The sequence below is a fragment of the Cavia porcellus genome, unplaced genomic scaffold, assembly GCF_034190915.1.
Source record: "Cavia porcellus strain 051 isolate PalLab524CR breed Dunkin Hartley unplaced genomic scaffold, mCavPor4.1 scaffold_18, whole genome shotgun sequence".
Classification (NCBI taxonomy): Eukaryota; Metazoa; Chordata; class Mammalia; order Rodentia; family Caviidae; genus Cavia; species Cavia porcellus.
This window is the reverse complement of record NW_026947501.1, coordinates 53,645,477-53,663,127: the sequence shown is the minus strand read 5'-3', so window position 1 is coordinate 53,663,127 and position 17,651 is coordinate 53,645,477. Positions and strand designations below refer to the sequence as shown.

Below are 17,651 nucleotides of genomic sequence, written 5' to 3'. Positions count from 1 at the left end.
AGGTCCCGTGCGTCCCGCCTCCGTCTCACGCGCAGTCCGAGCGTAACCTACCCCGGTTTCCGCTTCCCGAGCTCTCATTGGATGAGGCTCGGACACCTGCATGCTCATTGGCCTAGACCCAGGGTTCGTCCCTCTACCTCCCGCCCCTAGCGCCGTGCCCCGGGACCGCCTAGTAGCAAGGTAGGTTGCGCGACGCCAGAGAATCTGTCAAGGGCGCCGGGGAAAGTGACCGCGGCACCCGCCGCTGTCGCCATGTCCTGCCGCCTTGACCCCGCCCCATGGAGGAGTGGGGTGCAGTGGGAATCCCACGTGGTGTGAGTTCTCTGAGAGGCGGGGTCGGCGCTCAGAGCTCCGACCATGCGGAGGCGAGGTTCCTGCGCCCTCCGTGAGGGGCGACCCAGGCAGGGCTGCTAGGCAACGCCTAGCAGCAGGGCTAACGCGACCTGCTGCGGCCGGGTCTTCACCCAACCATGCCGAGCGTCGGGGCCCCGAGAGCGAGCCGGTGCCACCTGCGGGAGAGACCCGGACACCACCGTGAGCCACGTGCGCAGATAGCCTGGCAGCCTGGAAACGCGGCAGCACTTCGGTGAGTGACCTCATTTGAAGGTGGATAGGTTTCCTAAACCCGCCTTGATCGTACCACCTCATTACAGCCGAGCCAGTCGTGATGTAGTTCAGGCTGGATCTGAACTCACTGGTAGCCCAGGCTGGCCTCGAACTTTGGCTCGTGACGGGGCGAGGGTGGGGCGGGATCCTCCTGGTCCCGCTTTCTGAGTGCTGGGATTACAGGGTGCGCCACCACATCCAGCAAGTAAAGAAGGGAATTTTACCCGAAACACTGTGGAGACACACAGGAGCTGGGCAAGGTCAGTTGGACATCAAGGTTCATACAGCACGTGTTTAAAAACAGCAGGCAAAACCACCTGAGGCTGGAAAATTTAGCATAGTCAGCAGTTTACCCTGGGTCCGCGAGGAGGAATTGGCATCTTGAGCTGATGTAAACCTGTTCCTTGAGGTCTTCTCTGAAGGGCCTTTTCTGAAACAGACAGCTAAGGGGCATTTACTGTCCCCAGGCAGGCAGCAGCTTCTTACTCCAAAGCTCAAGTAATTAGCCCTTAAAATTCCCGCCTAGCAGCTAACAGGATGTCTTGCTCTAAAAGGAGCTGTGCTCCCTTGAGGCATTTAGGAATTTAGGCATTTACTGTAGGTAAACACGTTTGCAGTTTCACATGTTCTTAGCAGAATTGAATATTTCTTTGCGGTTTTTGGCTTGGGTTGGTACCAGAGATCAAACTCACGACCTGATGCTTTCCGGGCAGGTACTGTGTTGCTGAACTAAATCCCCAGCCCCAAAGTTGGATATTTTTTGAAAGAAAGAAACATGTTTGCTGGAAACTGAAATTTAGATCTCTCCTATCCTGTCCTGGATGGAGGTTTTTCCTATGGAGATTGGTATTTATGTTTATTTCCCCCTGAAAGCAGGTAAGAGCCAGGCATGGTGGTGCGCACCTGTAATCACAGCACTCAGGAAGCTGAGGTAGGACATGTCTGTGAGTTCGAGACCAGCCTGGGCTACAAGTGAGTTCAAGGCCAGCCTGAACTACATAGTGAGACCCTGTCTCAAAAAACAATAAATAAATAAAGATAATAAATAAAGCAGTAAAGGAAAATATGGGTGCAGCAGAAAATAGGATCTGTCACTTTGTGAAGCGCCCCTTTTTCAGTAACACAGGGAGGGAGCCCACCTCCCCTAGCCCCTGCCTCCTCTGTGGAAAGCAACCTTGAGGCCTGCGCAGGTCCTGGCCTTCTGTGTGGCCTGGGGTTGCTATCTGCCTCATAAAGCCAAGCGGAGGAGTTGTCCTCTGGGAAGACAAAGTTGTCTTTGCCTCTAAAAAGCCCTCCTACACTGCCAGAAGTACAGTCTTCTCTGAGTCAGGGTTTTCAGCTGAGCTCAACAAAGAATAGTTATGGTAACTGGAAACCTGGGGTGGGGGTTACCTCCAGAATTGTTGCTGTACCTCATTCAGGCCACTGTGACCGCCATAAAAGTAGATTTCCTAATTTAAAAAAGAAAACTAGCTGAGCGTGGTGGTGCATCCCTGTGACCCCAGAATTTAGGAAGTGCACGTACACTGAGTTCCAGGCCAGCCTGAACTTCTGTAAGGAGAGCCCGGCTCAAAAAATCGTTTTTGAGGGCAGGGTTGCTAGGAATTGAACCCAAGGCCTCATGCCTGGTAAATATCCTGCTGAGCTCTGTCCCTACCCCCAGTACAAAATCTTTGTTAATCATACGCTTTGGTCGCACACACAGGATAGAAATTAAAATTTAAACTGCTTGTGATTATAAGCCTCTTAAGTTTTTTTTTTCTGTTAGTATGCAAGATTAAAACAACATATATGCTTTATGTTTATATATATATATATATATATATATATATATATATGTATGTATGTCATTATACAAAATTTTTTGGACACATCTCACAGTAAAAGATGACTGATCCTAGCTGGGCATGGTGGCTCACATCTGTAATCCTGGTGTGAGACAGGAGGATCATTTCGAGTTTGAGACCAGCCTGGGCTACAAAGTGAGCTCAAGGCCAGCCAGAGCTGCATAGCCAGACCATGTCTCAAAAAAAAGACTGATCCTTTCCAGTTGACATTATTGATTGAATATTATCCCTTAGCTAAACATACACTGTTAATTACCAAGCTATACCTATTTTTTATTTTTATTTAGATAACAATAAGAAAACTTAGTCACATAAAAAGTAATAAAACTGACTCTTGAAATTGTGTGTTTGTGTGCTATCTTGTATTATTTTCAACTCAAGCTGGCTATTACCCAGAATCCCTTTCCATAGAGGACAAATCAATTTTAAGAGTTGGCCAAAAAGAAATGTACACCAGACTGGGAGGCAGAAGTAGAGCAGGCCCATTTCTATTTTTGTCTTTTTGAGACAGGGTCTTGTTATGTAGTTCAGGCTGGCCTTGAGCTCACTTTGTAGCCCAAGCTGGTCTCATACTCATAACGATCCTCCTGCCTCGGTTTCATGAGTGCTGGGATTATAGGAGTGCACCACCATGTGTGGTTTTTTGGTGGTCGTGGTGGTGGTGGTGGTTTTTTTTTTTTTTTTTTTTTTTTTTTTTGGTTTTTGTTGTTTTGGAGACAGGGTCTTACTGTGTAGCTCAGATTGGCCTCAAGCTCACGTTGATCCTCCTGCCTCAGTTTCCTGAGTGCTAGGACTATAGGCCTGTGCACCACACCCAGCCAGGACGTTACTTTCTGAAATTTGCAGTCACATAAGGCAATAAAGCACAGGTAACTGATGGGTTCCAGCTTGTTCTCACTCTCATTTACTTTCCTCCCAGGACTTCTTCCTGTCCCATGACAGGAAGCGTGCCAGACCAGCCACCAGGCCGCAGACCCACAGAGGCAACAGCATCTCAAACCTCCAAGACTTGCAGCCTAATATTTTGCCCACAGACGTGGTGGCACATGCCTATAATTCCAGCACCCAAGAGGCTGAGGCAGAAAGATCACCGCAGGTTCGGGGCCAGCCTGGGCTATATGGTAAGTTCAAGGCCTATCCTCAGCTTGAAAGAGTCTTCTGGGGTCCCTTTGTCCTTTGCTTCCCTCCCTCTACTGCAAGCTGGAAACTCCCGGTGCTGTAAACTGGTTCGGTCACAGAGTCACAACACAGTCCAGCGCTGAGCCGTCTCACCTCTCTGCGCCCTTCACAGCCAGTCCCTCCCCTCAGCCACTGCGGATCCCCTGCCACTGTGGTTTCACCTTCTCTGGAACCCCGTGTAAACGAGGAGACTGCAGCATGGGTGTGTTTCCTCAGGCTTCTGCGCCTTGGCGTAATGCTTTGGAGGTTCAGTCACACTGTTCCGTCAGGAGTTTGTTTGCTCCTGTTGCTTAGTGTTCCCTGCAGGGATGCACTCGTATTTGTCTCCTTAATGCTTGTTTCTGACTGGGCTGCCGTGAGTATCTGTGCCCAAGTCTTTGGGGTAATCACACAGAAGATGGACTGCTGAGTTTTATGGTCAACGTGAACCTTTAGGAAACTGCTTGCCAAAGTTTCTTATTTGTGGCAGCTCTGTGTCAAGCAAGTCTGTCAGCGCAGTTTTTCCAACACCTCTGATGATTGGTAGCATTTTTTAGCAATAAAGTATTTTTTAATCAAAGTACTCACATTACTGACAGATGTTATTATTGTACATTCATTGGATTACAATATAGTGTCGACATAATTTTCTTTTCTTTTTTTGAGACAGTATTTGAAGGTAATTCAAGCTGGCGTTGAACTCAATGATCCTCCTGCCTCAGTCTTTCGAGTGCTGGGATTACAGGCATGTAACACCCATCAACATAACTATCTTATGCACTGAAAAATTTTTAAAATTTCCATGAGCATGAGTTCAATATCCAGAACCAAAAGAAATAAAAAAATAAAAATTTGCATGAAGTCAGACATGGTGGCGCACACCTGTAATCCCAGCACTTGAGAGACTAAGACATGAAGATCACTTCGAATTTGACAAGATCTGGTGACAAGTGAGTTCACAAAGTGAAAGCCTGTCTGAAAGAAAAAACAAAAAAACCCTTTAAAATTTGTATTAAAATATAGTACTACTTAAAAATTTTTAAATTGCCGTTTGTTACTTAAATTGTATCCTGACTGGGCACAGTGGCACATGCATGTAATGCTGTCACCATGAGTTTACATAGCAAGACCCTATAAATAAATAGATCTATAGATGGTATTCGGGATACAGGCTGTTTGTCAGATTCATGTTTTGCAAATATTTTCCCTCAAATTCCCTTTTTATTTTTCTAATCGTATCTTTTAAAGAAAGTAAGTATCCAATTTTGATACAGGCCAGTATATCAAACTTTCTGTACTTTTTTTTTTTTTTTTTTTTTTTGTCTTTTTCTTTTTTTATCGGTACCGGGGATCAAACTCACAACAGCCTGCTTGCAAGGCAGGTACTTATGCCGCTGAGCTAAATCCCCAGCCCAAATGGTTTGTACTTTTTGTGTCCTAATAAGTCTTTGCCTATCCACATGTCAGAAGGATCATCTGTTTTCCTCTAGAAATTTTAGTTGCCCTTTCACAGTACATGTTGAGTTAATTTTTGTGTTGACAACGATGAGGGTTGGGGTTCCTTTATTTTTCCCCACATAGATGTCCGAGTATTCCCAGACCACTTGTCCCCCACCCCACACCGCCCTGCTGTCCCATTAAATGTCTTGGCACCTTTTTTGAAACCATTGCTCACCTCTTTCCAGTATTAAGTTAGAATTGGCTTATTAATTCTCAATTTTCCTAATTTTTAAGAAAAGAGAAGCAGCCTGGTGGCATTTGCATTGGGGATGCTTATCACTGGGGAAGAACGATGTCCCAGCAGTGTGGCTTCTTCCCAGTCCGTGAGCATGGAGCCGTAGGTCTCCACTGATCTCTCCTTTTCATTTCTCCTCCTGTTTTTTAGCTTTCACCATGCTTCTGGGTTAGGGAGGGTTACTAACTAGGGAGCAGTTTCCTAACCCCAAATATGCAGCTTTTGTTAAACTTACCCTGGGTGTTTTTTTCTGATTTTTAACACTCTTGAAATTTTTTTTTTTAATTTGAAAATTTCAACTGTTTTTTACATGGGACTTTGCATCCTGCCATTCGGCTAAACCTCCTAGTTCTGATAGCTTACTGTTGTGGATGCTTTTGAAGTTCTTGCATCCGCAGTCATGCAGTCTTCTTCCTCTCTGAGCTGTGCCTGTTCCTTTTTCTTGCCTTCGCCACTGTCCTGAACCCTGACCCAGTGTTGGATGCAGTGCTGAGAGCGATGCCCTTACCTTCTTCCCAGTGTTTTTGGGTTTCTTTTTGATTTTGTTTTGTTTTTTGATATGAGGAGTTGAACTCACGACCTCGCGCTTGCCTGCCAGGCACTTTATGCCACTGAGCTAAACCCCAGCCTCCTTCCCAGTTTTAAGGGGAAATCATGCAGCCTTTGGCCCTTCCGGGACTCCCCACCACAGTGCTGCCTGCTGGCCACACTTCCCCCACACTGGGAACCACCCTGCCTGAAGGGTTCTGTCCTCAGGACTGCTTGTGAGTAGGATTATACCAGGGTCTGGCCTGCTTTCTTTTCCTTCTTTGGTCATCTGGTCCTTGGACTTCCCCATGAGCCCATGGACGCAGGCTGAGGGAGTGGCAGGGAGCAGGGTGGCCGGCTGCTTGCCTGTGGAGCCCAGCTGGGCACTGAGGTCTTGCAGCATCAGTCACATTCATACTGGTCTGTGTTAAATCTCTGCACGCCCAGCGGTTTGCTAAGAGCTGTATCAAAAGAATACAGAGACAGGCATGGTGACACATGCATAATCCCAGTCCACAGGAAGCTGAGTCAGGAGAATGGCAAGTTCCAAGATCAGCCATGGCACCTTCATAAAACCCTGCCTCAAAATTAGAAAAGGGGAGGGCTGGGGATTAAGCTCAGCGGCATAAGCGCCTGTCTTGGAAGCATGCAGTTGTGAGTTTGATCCCTGGTACAAAAAAAAAAAAAAAATTAGAAAAGGGAGAATATAGAAATTTCCCCTCATCTGTACCAGACACTGTGCATCTAAGATGACCTCCACCCCAGCCATGGACCCTTGAAAACCTGGGTAGCACTGGCCTTTTAATAGTCTACATTTTTTCATATATATGTGATAAAGTTTAACCTACAGACAAGGCACAGTAAGAGATCAACAGCAGAAATAAAATAGAACCAGGAGTGGCGCACAGCTGTGTACCCAGCTGCTCAGGAGGCTCAGGCAAGATGATTGCAAGTTTGAAGCCAACCTGGGTAACTTAGTGCCTGTGTGGCAAGCGTGAGGGCCTGAGTTCAATTCCCAGTACCTAAAAAAAATAAAAAGGATTGGGGAGGTGGCTCATTGCTTTCTGGGTTCAGTTCCAAGTACTGTAGTCGATCAGTAAAATAGAACAATTATGATGACATAACAAAAGTTACTTAAAACTCAAAAGGTTTTTTTTTGTTTTTTTTTTTTTTTGGAATTTTCCATTTAATATTTGAACCATGGTTGACCAAGAGTAACAAACTACAAAAGATAAAATTACCAACATGAGGGCCTGCGATTTAGCTCAGTGGTGTAAGTGCCTGCCTGGCAAGGGTGAGGACATGAGTTTGATCCCAGGTACCAAAAAAAAAGTAAACTGCATCGTGTGACTAAGCCTTGCTTTTGGTATCAGCTTAAAGTTCAGCCTGGATGATGAAGCCTTGTAAAAACCTCAGAATCCAGGAAATGGTCTAGCTTCAAAGTCTTTCTTTCTTTCTTTCTTTCTTTCTTTCTTTCTTTCTTTCTTTCTTTCTGTGTCTTAGTTACTTTTCTCATTGCTGAAACACCAAACACCTAAAGTCAAAGGCAAAAGGGTATATTTTAGCTCCTAGTTTGTAGAGGTTTCAGTCTATAATCGCCTGACTCCAAGGCAGGGTGGCACTGCACGGGACATCACAGGGAAGGACCAGTTCATGGCAGAGCAGGGTGGGCGGGAGGCAGCAGCAACAAGCATGGCAGCAGCCCTCTCTGTTCTTTATATTCAAGCCATGTTACCTGCCCTCAGTGTGGGTAGCGCACATTCCCAGGGTGTGGTTAGTCCCAGCATCACACACTAGATCCAGCCACCTTCAGAAAACCCCACTATGACTGTATGTGGCTTGGGGGACATCTAGATACAAGCCGTAACAGACAGGGTCTCACTGTGTATTTTAGACTGGCCTTGAACTTACTGTGTATTCCAGGCTGACCTTGAACTCAAAGCAATCTTCCTGCCTCAGGCTCCCAAGTGCTAGGATCATAGGCATGTGCCACCACGCCTGACTGCTTGGCAGTGCACTGCATCTGCACTGTGGTCCCCGAAATGGCAGCATCCTACCACTGACATTTCCAGAACCGACACTTCCAGAACCACCCCTTCCGCTGGCTCCTGGACCCAGTGGCAGAGTAGCGTGCCCAGCGGGCAGAACAATTGATGATGCCTTCTGTCCTGGTCCCCACTCAACACTGACAGTGGTGGCCAGGGATTTAGCTCAAACTACATCTGGCACACAGCTGCAGTTAGAGTCAACCTGATTAAGTTTATGACAGTCCACGTCCTTCTCCAAGACCCATTTTGGATTGGTGCAGGCTGGATAGCTAAGTGGGGTGGGAATTCAATAGGAGTCGCCCATTCTGTATTTTAAAAATCCCATTGAGCACAGAGCTCTGGTCTCCTGGAAGGCAGCACAGCCTTGTCTACTGTTCCTGTTATCTGTGAGTCATTGATTATGTGGTTGATCTTCTGGTCTTTACATTTCATTTTCCAATTAAGTACAATCTGTATTTTCTTTGAAACTGAGCTTCTTTGTCTCTAAATCACAAGTAATGATCCCAGCCCCGTCGTCATTGGTGATCACAGGTTGTGATTGGGCTCAAATGAGATTGTGCAAATTAAAGTACCTGGTAAACTGAGCTCGGCATGGTGGCACCTGCTTGTAATACCAGCACCCAGGAAGCTGAAGCAGGAAGATCACCACAAATTCAGGACAAGCTTGGGGTAAACAGTGAAACCATACCTCACACAAGCAACAACAACAACAAAAAGTCCACGGTAAAGTGGAGGATCCTCTGTGGGTATAAGAATGACTGCCCCAACCCTCCTGCTTGATATGGAAAAATCAAGATAATAGTCCTCATGTTTCTGTTTCAGTCAAGGCTTTTATATTGTTCTTTCTGCAAGTACCTATCGGGAACAACGACAATAAAAATGTAAAACAAAACAAAAATAAAGAAAAAAAGCTCCTAGAAGTTCGTCATAGCCGATCACAGCAAGGGGTAGTTGTCACCTTGAGAGACCAGTCATGTCCCTCTCATGACAGAGGACGACTCCCCCTTGCTGCTACAGAACTATGGGCCGACAGCCCTCCATTGTCAGCTCCCTTTAGAAACTGCCTGGAGGATTTAGCTCAGCAGCATAAGCGCCTGCCTTGCAAGTGCATGGTCGTGAGTTCAATCCCTGGTACCGGTTTTAAAAAACAAGAAAGAAACTGCCTGGAAATGAGCCAGGTGTAGTGGTGCAGGTCTGTAATCTCAGCATTTGGGAGGCTGAGGCAAGAGGATGGATGAGCGTTTGAGGCCAGCCAAAGCTACATAATGATTTCAAAACCAGCCTGAACATAGTAAGACTCTGTCTCAAAAATAAATAAGTAGGGGCTGGAGATTTAGCTTAGTGGCATAAGCGCCTGCCTTACAAGCAGGTAGTCGTGAGTTCGATCCCCGGTACCGATAAAAAGGAAAAAGACAAAAAATAAATAAATAAATAGGAAAGCAAGAAATTGTCCCAAAGTGAAGAGGCGCCCCAAGGTGGCACCCCTCTCTAGGGACAGTGTGCATTCCTTTGACTGGGATACAAGGATCTGGCCCCTCGTTGCATGTTGGTTGCTGCCTCTCCATGGGCTCAGCTGAGGTGCTGCCCAGGGTACTCTGCAAACCATCTGCAGTCTAAGACCCTTTCTTTCCCCTCCCCCATAGGTGGTATGGAACCCAAGGACATCCCAACACCCGGCCCGCACCATCATCTCCACCTTGGGCAGCCACCAGGGAAGCTGAACAGAAACAGATGACCAGGGAGCCTGTGGGTTGGCCCTGTGTGCCTGACTGAGCTGGGCTTAGACCTCAGGCTCTGCTGCTCTGTCTCTAGCCACCTGTTTCCGATGCCCTGCCTTCTTCCCCCCTCCTCAGGGCCTGCAGGCTGTGGTCCCAAACTACAGACCACATCTCCCCCAGAGAAATTAGGGAGCCCTGTTCATTGTCTTAGGTGGAAGTCCTTTCTCAGGCAGTAACCGGAGGGCTGCGTCTGTGGAGGGTTACCGGGCCCACTCTAAGCGGGTTGTTGTCACCCTGATGTCTAGGCCTCCATCTCCTCCTGTCCCCCACATACTCAAGTCTGATATAATCCCTGGGCTCCCATGATAGTATCAAAAAGCAACAATAAGCACCTTTCCTTTCCTTCCAGATGTACTTACAATCCAAAGCCCTACCCATTTGTTACTCAGAAAAGCTCAGTCTTCATCTACTTCCTGGGAAGCAAAATCTTGTCTTGTAGCAGGCAGCTTCCTCCTGATGCGGAACCTCCGAACAGTTCAGGAAAGCATCTGTTTTTGTGGTCAGCCCACGTAGAACTTCGAGGCCAAAGAAAGACACCTCGGGTCACCCCTTCACAGAGACAGGCAGAGTCCCCAGGGAGGGGGAGGGTGTCAGCAGCCTCCAAGAACACCAGGTTGGGGAGCAAGATTTTCCCACCCCCATTCTCCCAGCAGGCAGGAGGTGCCCACAAGACATGGGGCGCCTTCCTGCTTCCTCCCTCCCCGGCAGGCTCTGCAGTTGTGGCTTAGCTTAGTCAACATGACCAGGGCCTGGCCCAGTCTGGACGCAGTGGGAAGAGGCCTTGGGGGGGGCACCTGGCACACTGCAGTGTGGCAGGTGCAGAGAAGCAAAGCCCACTGTGATGGGAGAAAAGGCTTCAGGTACAAAGACACAACCCCGGCTAAGCAAGCTGGGACCAAGCGCCAGGGGCCTCACACCACAGCAACCCGGCGGGCAGGCAGTACAGAGAGTCAGGGACGGGAACAGGAGCAAAGGGCGGGGGCCATACCCACAATGGGGTCGCCAAAACACTGCACCTAGGAGTGTCCGCCTGAAGTCTCCTGCTCTGGACCTAGGCAAGCTTCAATGCCACAGTCGCCAGGAGGCTCTGGAAAATTTACCACTTCCCTTCCATTTGCAGGGAGCTGTGCTGGTCACGTTCCGGTCCTCTCTGTCCCTTTAGTTACTTTGCTGCAGGGAAAGGAAAAGATAGCTACTCCAATAGGGGGTCTGGATGGGGACCCTGGTCCCCTGCAGGCCTCCCTCCTCAAGGATCCCTGCTCTGCTAAGGGGCTCTGCTCCCCAGGGTTCTCTATCCCATGGGATTTGCATCGGTCACCTATGTAGCTAACAGATTGAAAGCCATGTCTGCCAACAATAAAGGGGAGACCCAGACCCAGTGTGCCCTTTACTTCGCTCCTGTATTTCTGAGGAGACTCAAAGACACCCTAGAGGGGCTGGGGATTTAGCTCAGCGGCATAAGCGCCTGCCTTGCAAGCAGGCAGTCGTGAGTTCGATCCCTGGTACCGGTAAAAACGAAAAAGACAAAAAAAAAAAAAAAAAAAAAAGACACCCTAGAAAACCACCCCCACCCCCACCCCTTCAGACTTCCGTTGGTCAAATGTGACCTAGCTGTAGTGTGGCTATCATCATGTAGGTGGCCAGCGTACCTTCCTTGCTAGCTTCCATGTCGGAGAAGACATTCTAGGTACTGGTGTGGGCGCGGACAGTGGCGACCCCGTGTGACCAAGGAGCGTGCCCAGAGGGGTGTCCTCCACCCTCCTCCCTGGGGTAAAGGCCTTGGATGTCATCCAAGGAGCCACCCACCCACCTCTGCCCCCTCCCTGTGATCTGATGCCATCATCTGGGCAAACGACCTCCAGTGCAGCCGGGGTGGGCCAATCCGGGGCGCCTGGGTCATTTGTAGCCTGCATGGAAAGAGATGGCTTCTTCCGGTGCAGAGCATGAGCTCTGAGGAAAGCCTGGGGCTGAGCAGCTTTCCGACTGCTGGGAATGGGAGGCTGGGCTCGGAAAGGGAAGAACAGGAGGGACGAGAGAGTTCCTGGGCCTAGAGAGCATTTCGGGAGCCCCGAGTTCACTTCAGTCTTTGATTTTTCTGATAGCCAATAAACCAATAAATTCCTTTTTCTTTCTTTCTTTTTTTTTTTTTTTTTTTTTTTTTTTTTTTGTCTTTTTGAGACAGGGTTTCACTATGCAGTTCAAACTGGCCTTGAGCTCAGTTTGTAGCCCAGGCTGGTCTCAAAGTTGCAAGTGATCCTCCTGCCTCAGCCTCCTGCATGCTGGGATTACAGGCAGGCACCCCCAAGCCCGGTTTAAATTTCCTTTCTTGCATCACTAATTTGAGTTGTTTTTAGTTGTTTTGCAGCTAAAAGTGTAAGTATACTAATATTCCCTTAGGTAAGGTCAAAGCAAGTCTCCAGTATCTGTTTCTTTCATCTTGAGCTTTGGTGAACACAGGCAAAATTCTAACCTTTTCTTTTCTTTTTTTTTCTTTCTTTCTTTTTCTTTTTGTCATGAGCTCAGTGTATAGTCCAGGCTGGTCTCAAACTTGCAGTGATTCTCCTGCCTCAGCCTCCCGAGTGCTAGGATTATAAGTGTGCTTCAAACAACCATTTTTTAAAAAAAATTTAGGCTGTTTTTGTTGTATTTTGTTTTGCTTTTGTAGTGGTAGGGGCGGGATGGGATCAGGGGGTGGTCACCCCAAACAGCCAAGGGTGAGCAAGCGGCCTTTGGGAGCACGAAGCGCTACTCAGGCAAAGCACAGAGCTCAGTGTGGAAACGGAAAACAAAATGAGAAGTGCAGACTGGGAGCGGGAAGAGGGGCGGAGCGATTCCCGAGACAGGGTGGGGGAGCAGCGACAGCAAGGCTCAGTTTGTCCCCTGAGAGCGGGGGAGCAGGAACTCCTGATGGAACAGCAGAGGGCTGGGAGTGTAACTCGGGGTAGAGCAGCTGCCTAGCATGCAAGGCCCTGGTTCGATCCCCAGCGCCGCAAAAAGCAGCAAAACAGCGGAGCGGTCTGTGCATCGCAGGGTGGATGGAGCTGGGCTCCGGTGCGGGAACAGGATCAGCAGGTCCTGAATCCCAGACATGGTCACTACCCTCACTCTGGGCCACGGGACGCCCCTCCACGTCCTCAGCCAGTTTCAGGGAAGGGGCAGACCGGAGCTTGGCAGCGGTCATCCGGGTACCTCACCTAAGTCAGTGCGAGTCTGGGGCCAGGGTTGCCCCGGGGCAGGGGCAGCTGGGCAGGAAAACGAGTGAAGAGAGGGAGAGAAATCGGGTCCCTGAGCGGGGCGTGGTGGCTCATGCCTGTAATCCCAGCACTGGGGAGGCTGAGGCAGGAGGATCATTGCGAGTTCGAGACCAGCCTGGGCTACAAAGTGAGCTCAAGGCCTGAACTGCATAGCAAGACCCTGTCTCAAAAAGAAAAAAAAAAAAAAAAAAAATCGGGCCCCTGGCTTGTTTGAGGGCGTTGACCCCACCACTCTCGCCCATTCTTCAGGGCTCAGGAAGGTTCCCTGCCTGCCAGGCTCTGCCCCACGGGGTCTCTTCCAGGAAGCTGCTGCGGAAAGCTCTAAAGGGCAGTATACGTGAATGAATAGTGCATGAAAACCATGGTCCTGGGCCCAGTTGACATTCAGGGGCCCAGTGGATACAGAAACAAGAATGACTCCCGCCTGAGGGTGTAAAGTGGTCACTGGTCACGCCTATGTGCCAGTTTCCCTTCACTCAGAGATCCTGAGGCAGAGGTGAGAAAAAATAAGGCACACATTTCCCCTTATAAAAACAAACCCTGTTGGGTGTGGTGGCAAACACCAGTAATCTTGCACTCAGGAGGCTGAGGCAGGAGGATCCATGAGTTTGAGGCCAGGCTGGCTACACAGTGAGCTCAAGGTCAGCATGTACTAAACAATGGGACAATATCTTTTTAAAAAGTTGAAAAAAAATTTTAAAACCCATGCACCAACTCCAGATTATTCCAGAAGGAATTCTCCTTCAACAGTGGCGCCATTATGAATTCAGGTGAGAGATTCCCAAAATAGAGGTGGAACAGGGGAGCCCTGGCTACACAGTCCACGTGCCCAGGAAGAGATGGCTGTTTACAGGGTCAGCTGCCATTTTCTCCAAGGATAAGGACAGGAGCCTTCTGAACAGGATTCAGCTTCTGCACCAAGGTTCCACTCTCATAGATCCCTAGGACCACAAGACACGGGTGCTGGTGTCCCCGAGGGTCCCTTCATTCCCTAACCCTGGATGTGGTGGGGTGCTGGGGCAGGCCAGTCCACCACAGTCCTTCAGCACCAGGACCAGCAAACCCCGTCCCCAGGAAAAAACCTCATCCTCAAATCCTACAACAAGGAACATCCTGATTTAAAAGCCACTGTCCCTAAAAGCAAGCCTTCACTCCAGGCAGACTCGTCCAAAAACAGACATTTTCTCTGACACACGGCCCCACCCCACCAAAAATGCACAGGGACAGGCAAGAGGCCATTTGAAAACAAGGGCCAGAGTTTATTGGTCCCTTTGTGTCCCCCACATCCTGAACTTTGATTCCCCTTAATGCAGTGGCCCAGAGGGTAGACCGCTGTGGGTGAGATGCTGGTCACCCGGGGAGACCTGGCCATCCCCAGGGCCAGTGGGCCACTTCCTGTGTCTCAGTGTCTCCTCCTCACCCCCCTTCACATGCCTCGGCCTCCTTCCAAATGTCCCATGATAGCAGTGGGGACAGTGCTGTCCAAGTCCCCATGTAGCACCTGGCTGCGACTGCTCTTCCCCTTCCACCAGTCGCAGGTCCTTGCACCGTGCCCCACATGTCCCCCACTGCCCCGTCCTGATGCCTTTCCTGGGAGCAAGCAGCCCACCATGGCCACCAGTCAAGACAGCCAGGCCCCTTCCCTTCCCTTCCCATGTCCCTTCCCAGGGTCCCCTTGCTTCAGTGCATCAGGTGGGTGTCGTCTCCTCCTCTCACCACATCCAGGCCCGCAGTGTGCCATTCCTTGCTGGGAACCCTTCCTCCCCAAATCAGGCTGGGCACCAGCCGCCTCTTCCCAGAAGCCCTTGCAAACCCCTCGGGTCACCAGCCCTCTGACACAGCACTGGTCCTAGGTGTCCGGGGACACTTCATCTGCCTTCCTGCAGAGGAGGCCATCATCTCCTGAACTAAGGACATAAAATCCCACAGGGCCTGCCAGCTGCCATTTCTCTCACAGGGCCCAGAGCTGCCTTGTACCTAACCCAGAGGCCCTTCACAGAGCGGTGTGAAGAAATGTTGAGAGCACACTCCCAACTCCAGAGCAAGACGGGTACTCTGAGAAATCCGCCTAAATGGGCTGTTCCTCCAAGGAGGCCCAAGTTTTCTAGGGTGCTGTACACCTGGGGCCAGCACCAGGGCCAAATGGATGGAGATCTGGGCAACCATGGAAACCCGGCTCTGCCCAGGCTGAGGCTCCCAGAACCATTTCTCCTCTCAGCCTCACCTCAGGATCATTTCCCACGGTTTCAAAAAAGGGGAGGGGTTCTTCTGCAAGCCTTGGGGTCTGGAGTTCACAGGCTGCTCTCCCATGGATGTCTCCTGCTTCTCTCAGAGGAAATGCACAAACCAAACTGGAAAAATTGTGACAGAAAAATGACAGGCAGCCACTGGCACCAAAGTTCTTATTTGTAGTTTCAAGTTTTTCATTGTTTTACTTTTTAATTTTTTGTTCCTAGAAAAGAAAAACGCAACCAAGGGGGTTTATATGACAAACTATGGGTGTCAGGATGGCAGGGGGAGAGAGGAAGAAAGGCAGGAGGCGTGGGGACCTAGTAAAAAGAGGGTTCCGAATCACATGGCACGGTCCCAGGGGTGTGTGCGGGCCCTGGTGAGTGACCGCTCCCTTTGGCATGCTTGCTGGGTGCCTGCTCAGACATCCGGATGCCAATGACGGACTCGAGACTTCACAGAAAGATATAGTTCGGCTCCTTGGCTTTGTGCTCAGATACCATCCGGCAGCCTTTCCTGCCTAGGACAAGGGTCTGGAAGAGTGGGGGTCACGTCAGGGCGCACTTTGGCATCAAGCGGTGAACTCCAGCAGCCACTTGCTCATGTGCCGACATGGTCTCCACACAGGCATCTGGACAGATGTCCTGGGTCAACCCAGCCCAAGGCGGATGGGGACACCCCAGTCCCCTTCCAGCCACAGTGCAGTGGTGACGGCCATTCTCCGTTCCTGCAGAAACCGCCTACCCCCTTGCAGGTGGGAGACACAGGAAGAGGCCTCCTCCTTAGCTTGACACTGGACAGATTCCAGACAGGCCAGGAACTGGACGAGGACAATTTGGCCATCTGGATCCACAGAAGATCTCTTGAGTTTTGCTTACTTTATGCCCCAGGTCTTGGGCCAGAAAATTCAGCCAGACCCAGAGCAGATGGGGTAACCAGAGTGACAGGCAGGCGGGAAGGAACCAGGAGCACACGCCTGGCCAGAGGACATTTGAGAGGGGACAGAGGCATGCAGCAGGCTGTGGCCCCCAGGTGAAGTCAAGGGACCACTGGGCCTGTAGTGTGACCCTGACACACGGGGGCTCCGTGGGCTGCAGTTCCTGTAGATGAGGAGGGTCCTGCCCTGCTGTGGCCCCCGATCCTGAGCTGAGGCAGGCTACGTCTCAGAGCTGCAGTCTGAGGAGCACCACACTGGCCGGCCAGCCAGGCCACAGTCCTCAGCCGCTGGGGACCACATGGCTCTGGTTCCACAGGGAGGCCCTGGGGAGCCACAGGGGCCAGGGGAGCTGGGGAAAGACAGCTGTAGGGAGAGAGGCTGAGTTCTGCATGGGGGACCTGGGGGAGGGGACCACGGGCTCAGGAGGAACTGTGGTCCCAAATATTGCAGAGCCCAAGGGACGGGACGCACTTCTGAAAAACAACAACCTATTTTAAAAACAGAATATGCTTGCCATTGCTTGGTTTTGTTTTTCCTTTTAAAACTGCTCACATTTTAAAAGGCGAAGGGGCTGGGAGACTGAGTCCCCTTCACGCTGGTCCAATGTAGGCACCAGGAGGCCTTGGTCTCCTGCCCAGCTTCGCTCTCCTTGCCCAGCACCATCCACCTGAAGCCAGGGCAGGGCGGGGCGAGCAACTGCTCTGCTCCCCACTAAACTAGAACACTCGTGGGGAGAAGGCCAAGATTAAAGTGCAGAGAATCCCTGGAGCCGGCAGCCTGGGACTGCGGCACTCACAGAGGGAAGGCGGGGTGGGCGCAGGGCCACAGCTGTGAGACACACACCGACCGACTGCTGACACTTCTTTCTGGGACTGTCCACACTCAGCAGCTCCCCACGCAAAGTCCTGGTCCCAAAGATATGGCCCATCCCTGGTTGGTAGTGACTCATGGGCAGGAAGGGAGCAGAGGGTGGCAGGCAGGGGCTTTATGTCAAATCTGAGTCCCAGCTTCTAGAAAGGAGCAGGGACTGGGGACAACCCTAAGGCAGAGTCTCTCCTGGGGAGGGTTTGATGAAGGTGATTGGGTCCTACCGGAGGGTGAGGACTGCAGGGGGAGCCGCTCCCCTGGGTGGGAGGGGGCCGCCCAAGGAAGCCCTGGCTTCCACTAGGGCGTGTAGGCAGGGGGCGGCTGGAACTGGTTGATGACCTCGTATTCAGCTGGGTAGGGCTCGTTCTCCTCCATCTCGGACAGTAGCTCCAGTGCCTGCTCTTCCTCCTCTGTGGGGTAGTGGCGCAGGAGGTTGGCTGCGGTGGCCAGGATGGAGGCTCCACCAGCACCTGCTACCAGGTAGAAGCTGACGGCAAAAGTGACATAGACCTGGGAGCCATGGTACTTCTTATGCTGCTGCTGCAGGGCCAAGATGAGTTCAGAAGCCCAGTAAGAGAAGCCGATGACCGTGGCACATTGCAGGACTAGGTGACAGAGGGACAGGACACGGGATTAGTAGGCACCCTGCAGCCGGGACACTTGA

At 50.6% G+C, this 17,651-nt stretch overlaps 2 protein-coding genes across 8 annotated transcripts in view; one reads left to right on the top strand and one right to left on the bottom strand.

Moving 5' to 3' along the window:
* The first annotated feature begins 397 nt into the window (after nt 1–397).
* LOC134471364 (uncharacterized) overlaps nt 398–17,651 on the top strand; it is an 18,202-nt gene continuing 948 nt past the window's right edge. Inside the window, exons 1-3 of one of the 3 annotated variants that reach the window (XM_063229950.1) lie at nt 398–586; nt 3,373–3,574; nt 9,566–11,836. In XM_063229950.1, coding sequence (XP_063086020.1) covers nt 471–586; nt 3,373–3,574; nt 9,566–9,643 — 396 coding nt within the window. In that variant the 5' untranslated portion in view covers nt 398–470 and the 3' untranslated portion in view covers nt 9,644–11,836. Of the gene's footprint in view, nt 587–3,372; nt 3,575–3,744; nt 4,195–9,565; nt 11,837–17,651 lie in introns of those variants that run through there. The other 2 variants (XM_063229948.1, XM_063229949.1) reach the window with 2 other exon arrangements.
* Nucleotides 15,354–17,651, bottom strand: part of Tmem127 (transmembrane protein 127) — an 18,200-nt gene continuing 15,902 nt past the window's right edge. For 3 of the 5 annotated variants that reach the window (XM_013154284.3, XM_063229945.1, XM_063229944.1), the window contains 2 exons: nt 17,498–17,592; nt 15,354–17,397 (listed from right to left, as the gene is read on the bottom strand). In XM_013154284.3, the coding sequence (XP_013009738.2) occupies nt 17,131–17,397; nt 17,498–17,592 (362 nt within the window). In that variant the 3' untranslated portion in view covers nt 15,354–17,130. Of the gene's footprint in view, nt 17,593–17,651 lie in introns of all 5 variants that reach the window. The other 2 variants (XR_010040790.1, XM_063229946.1) reach the window with 2 other exon arrangements.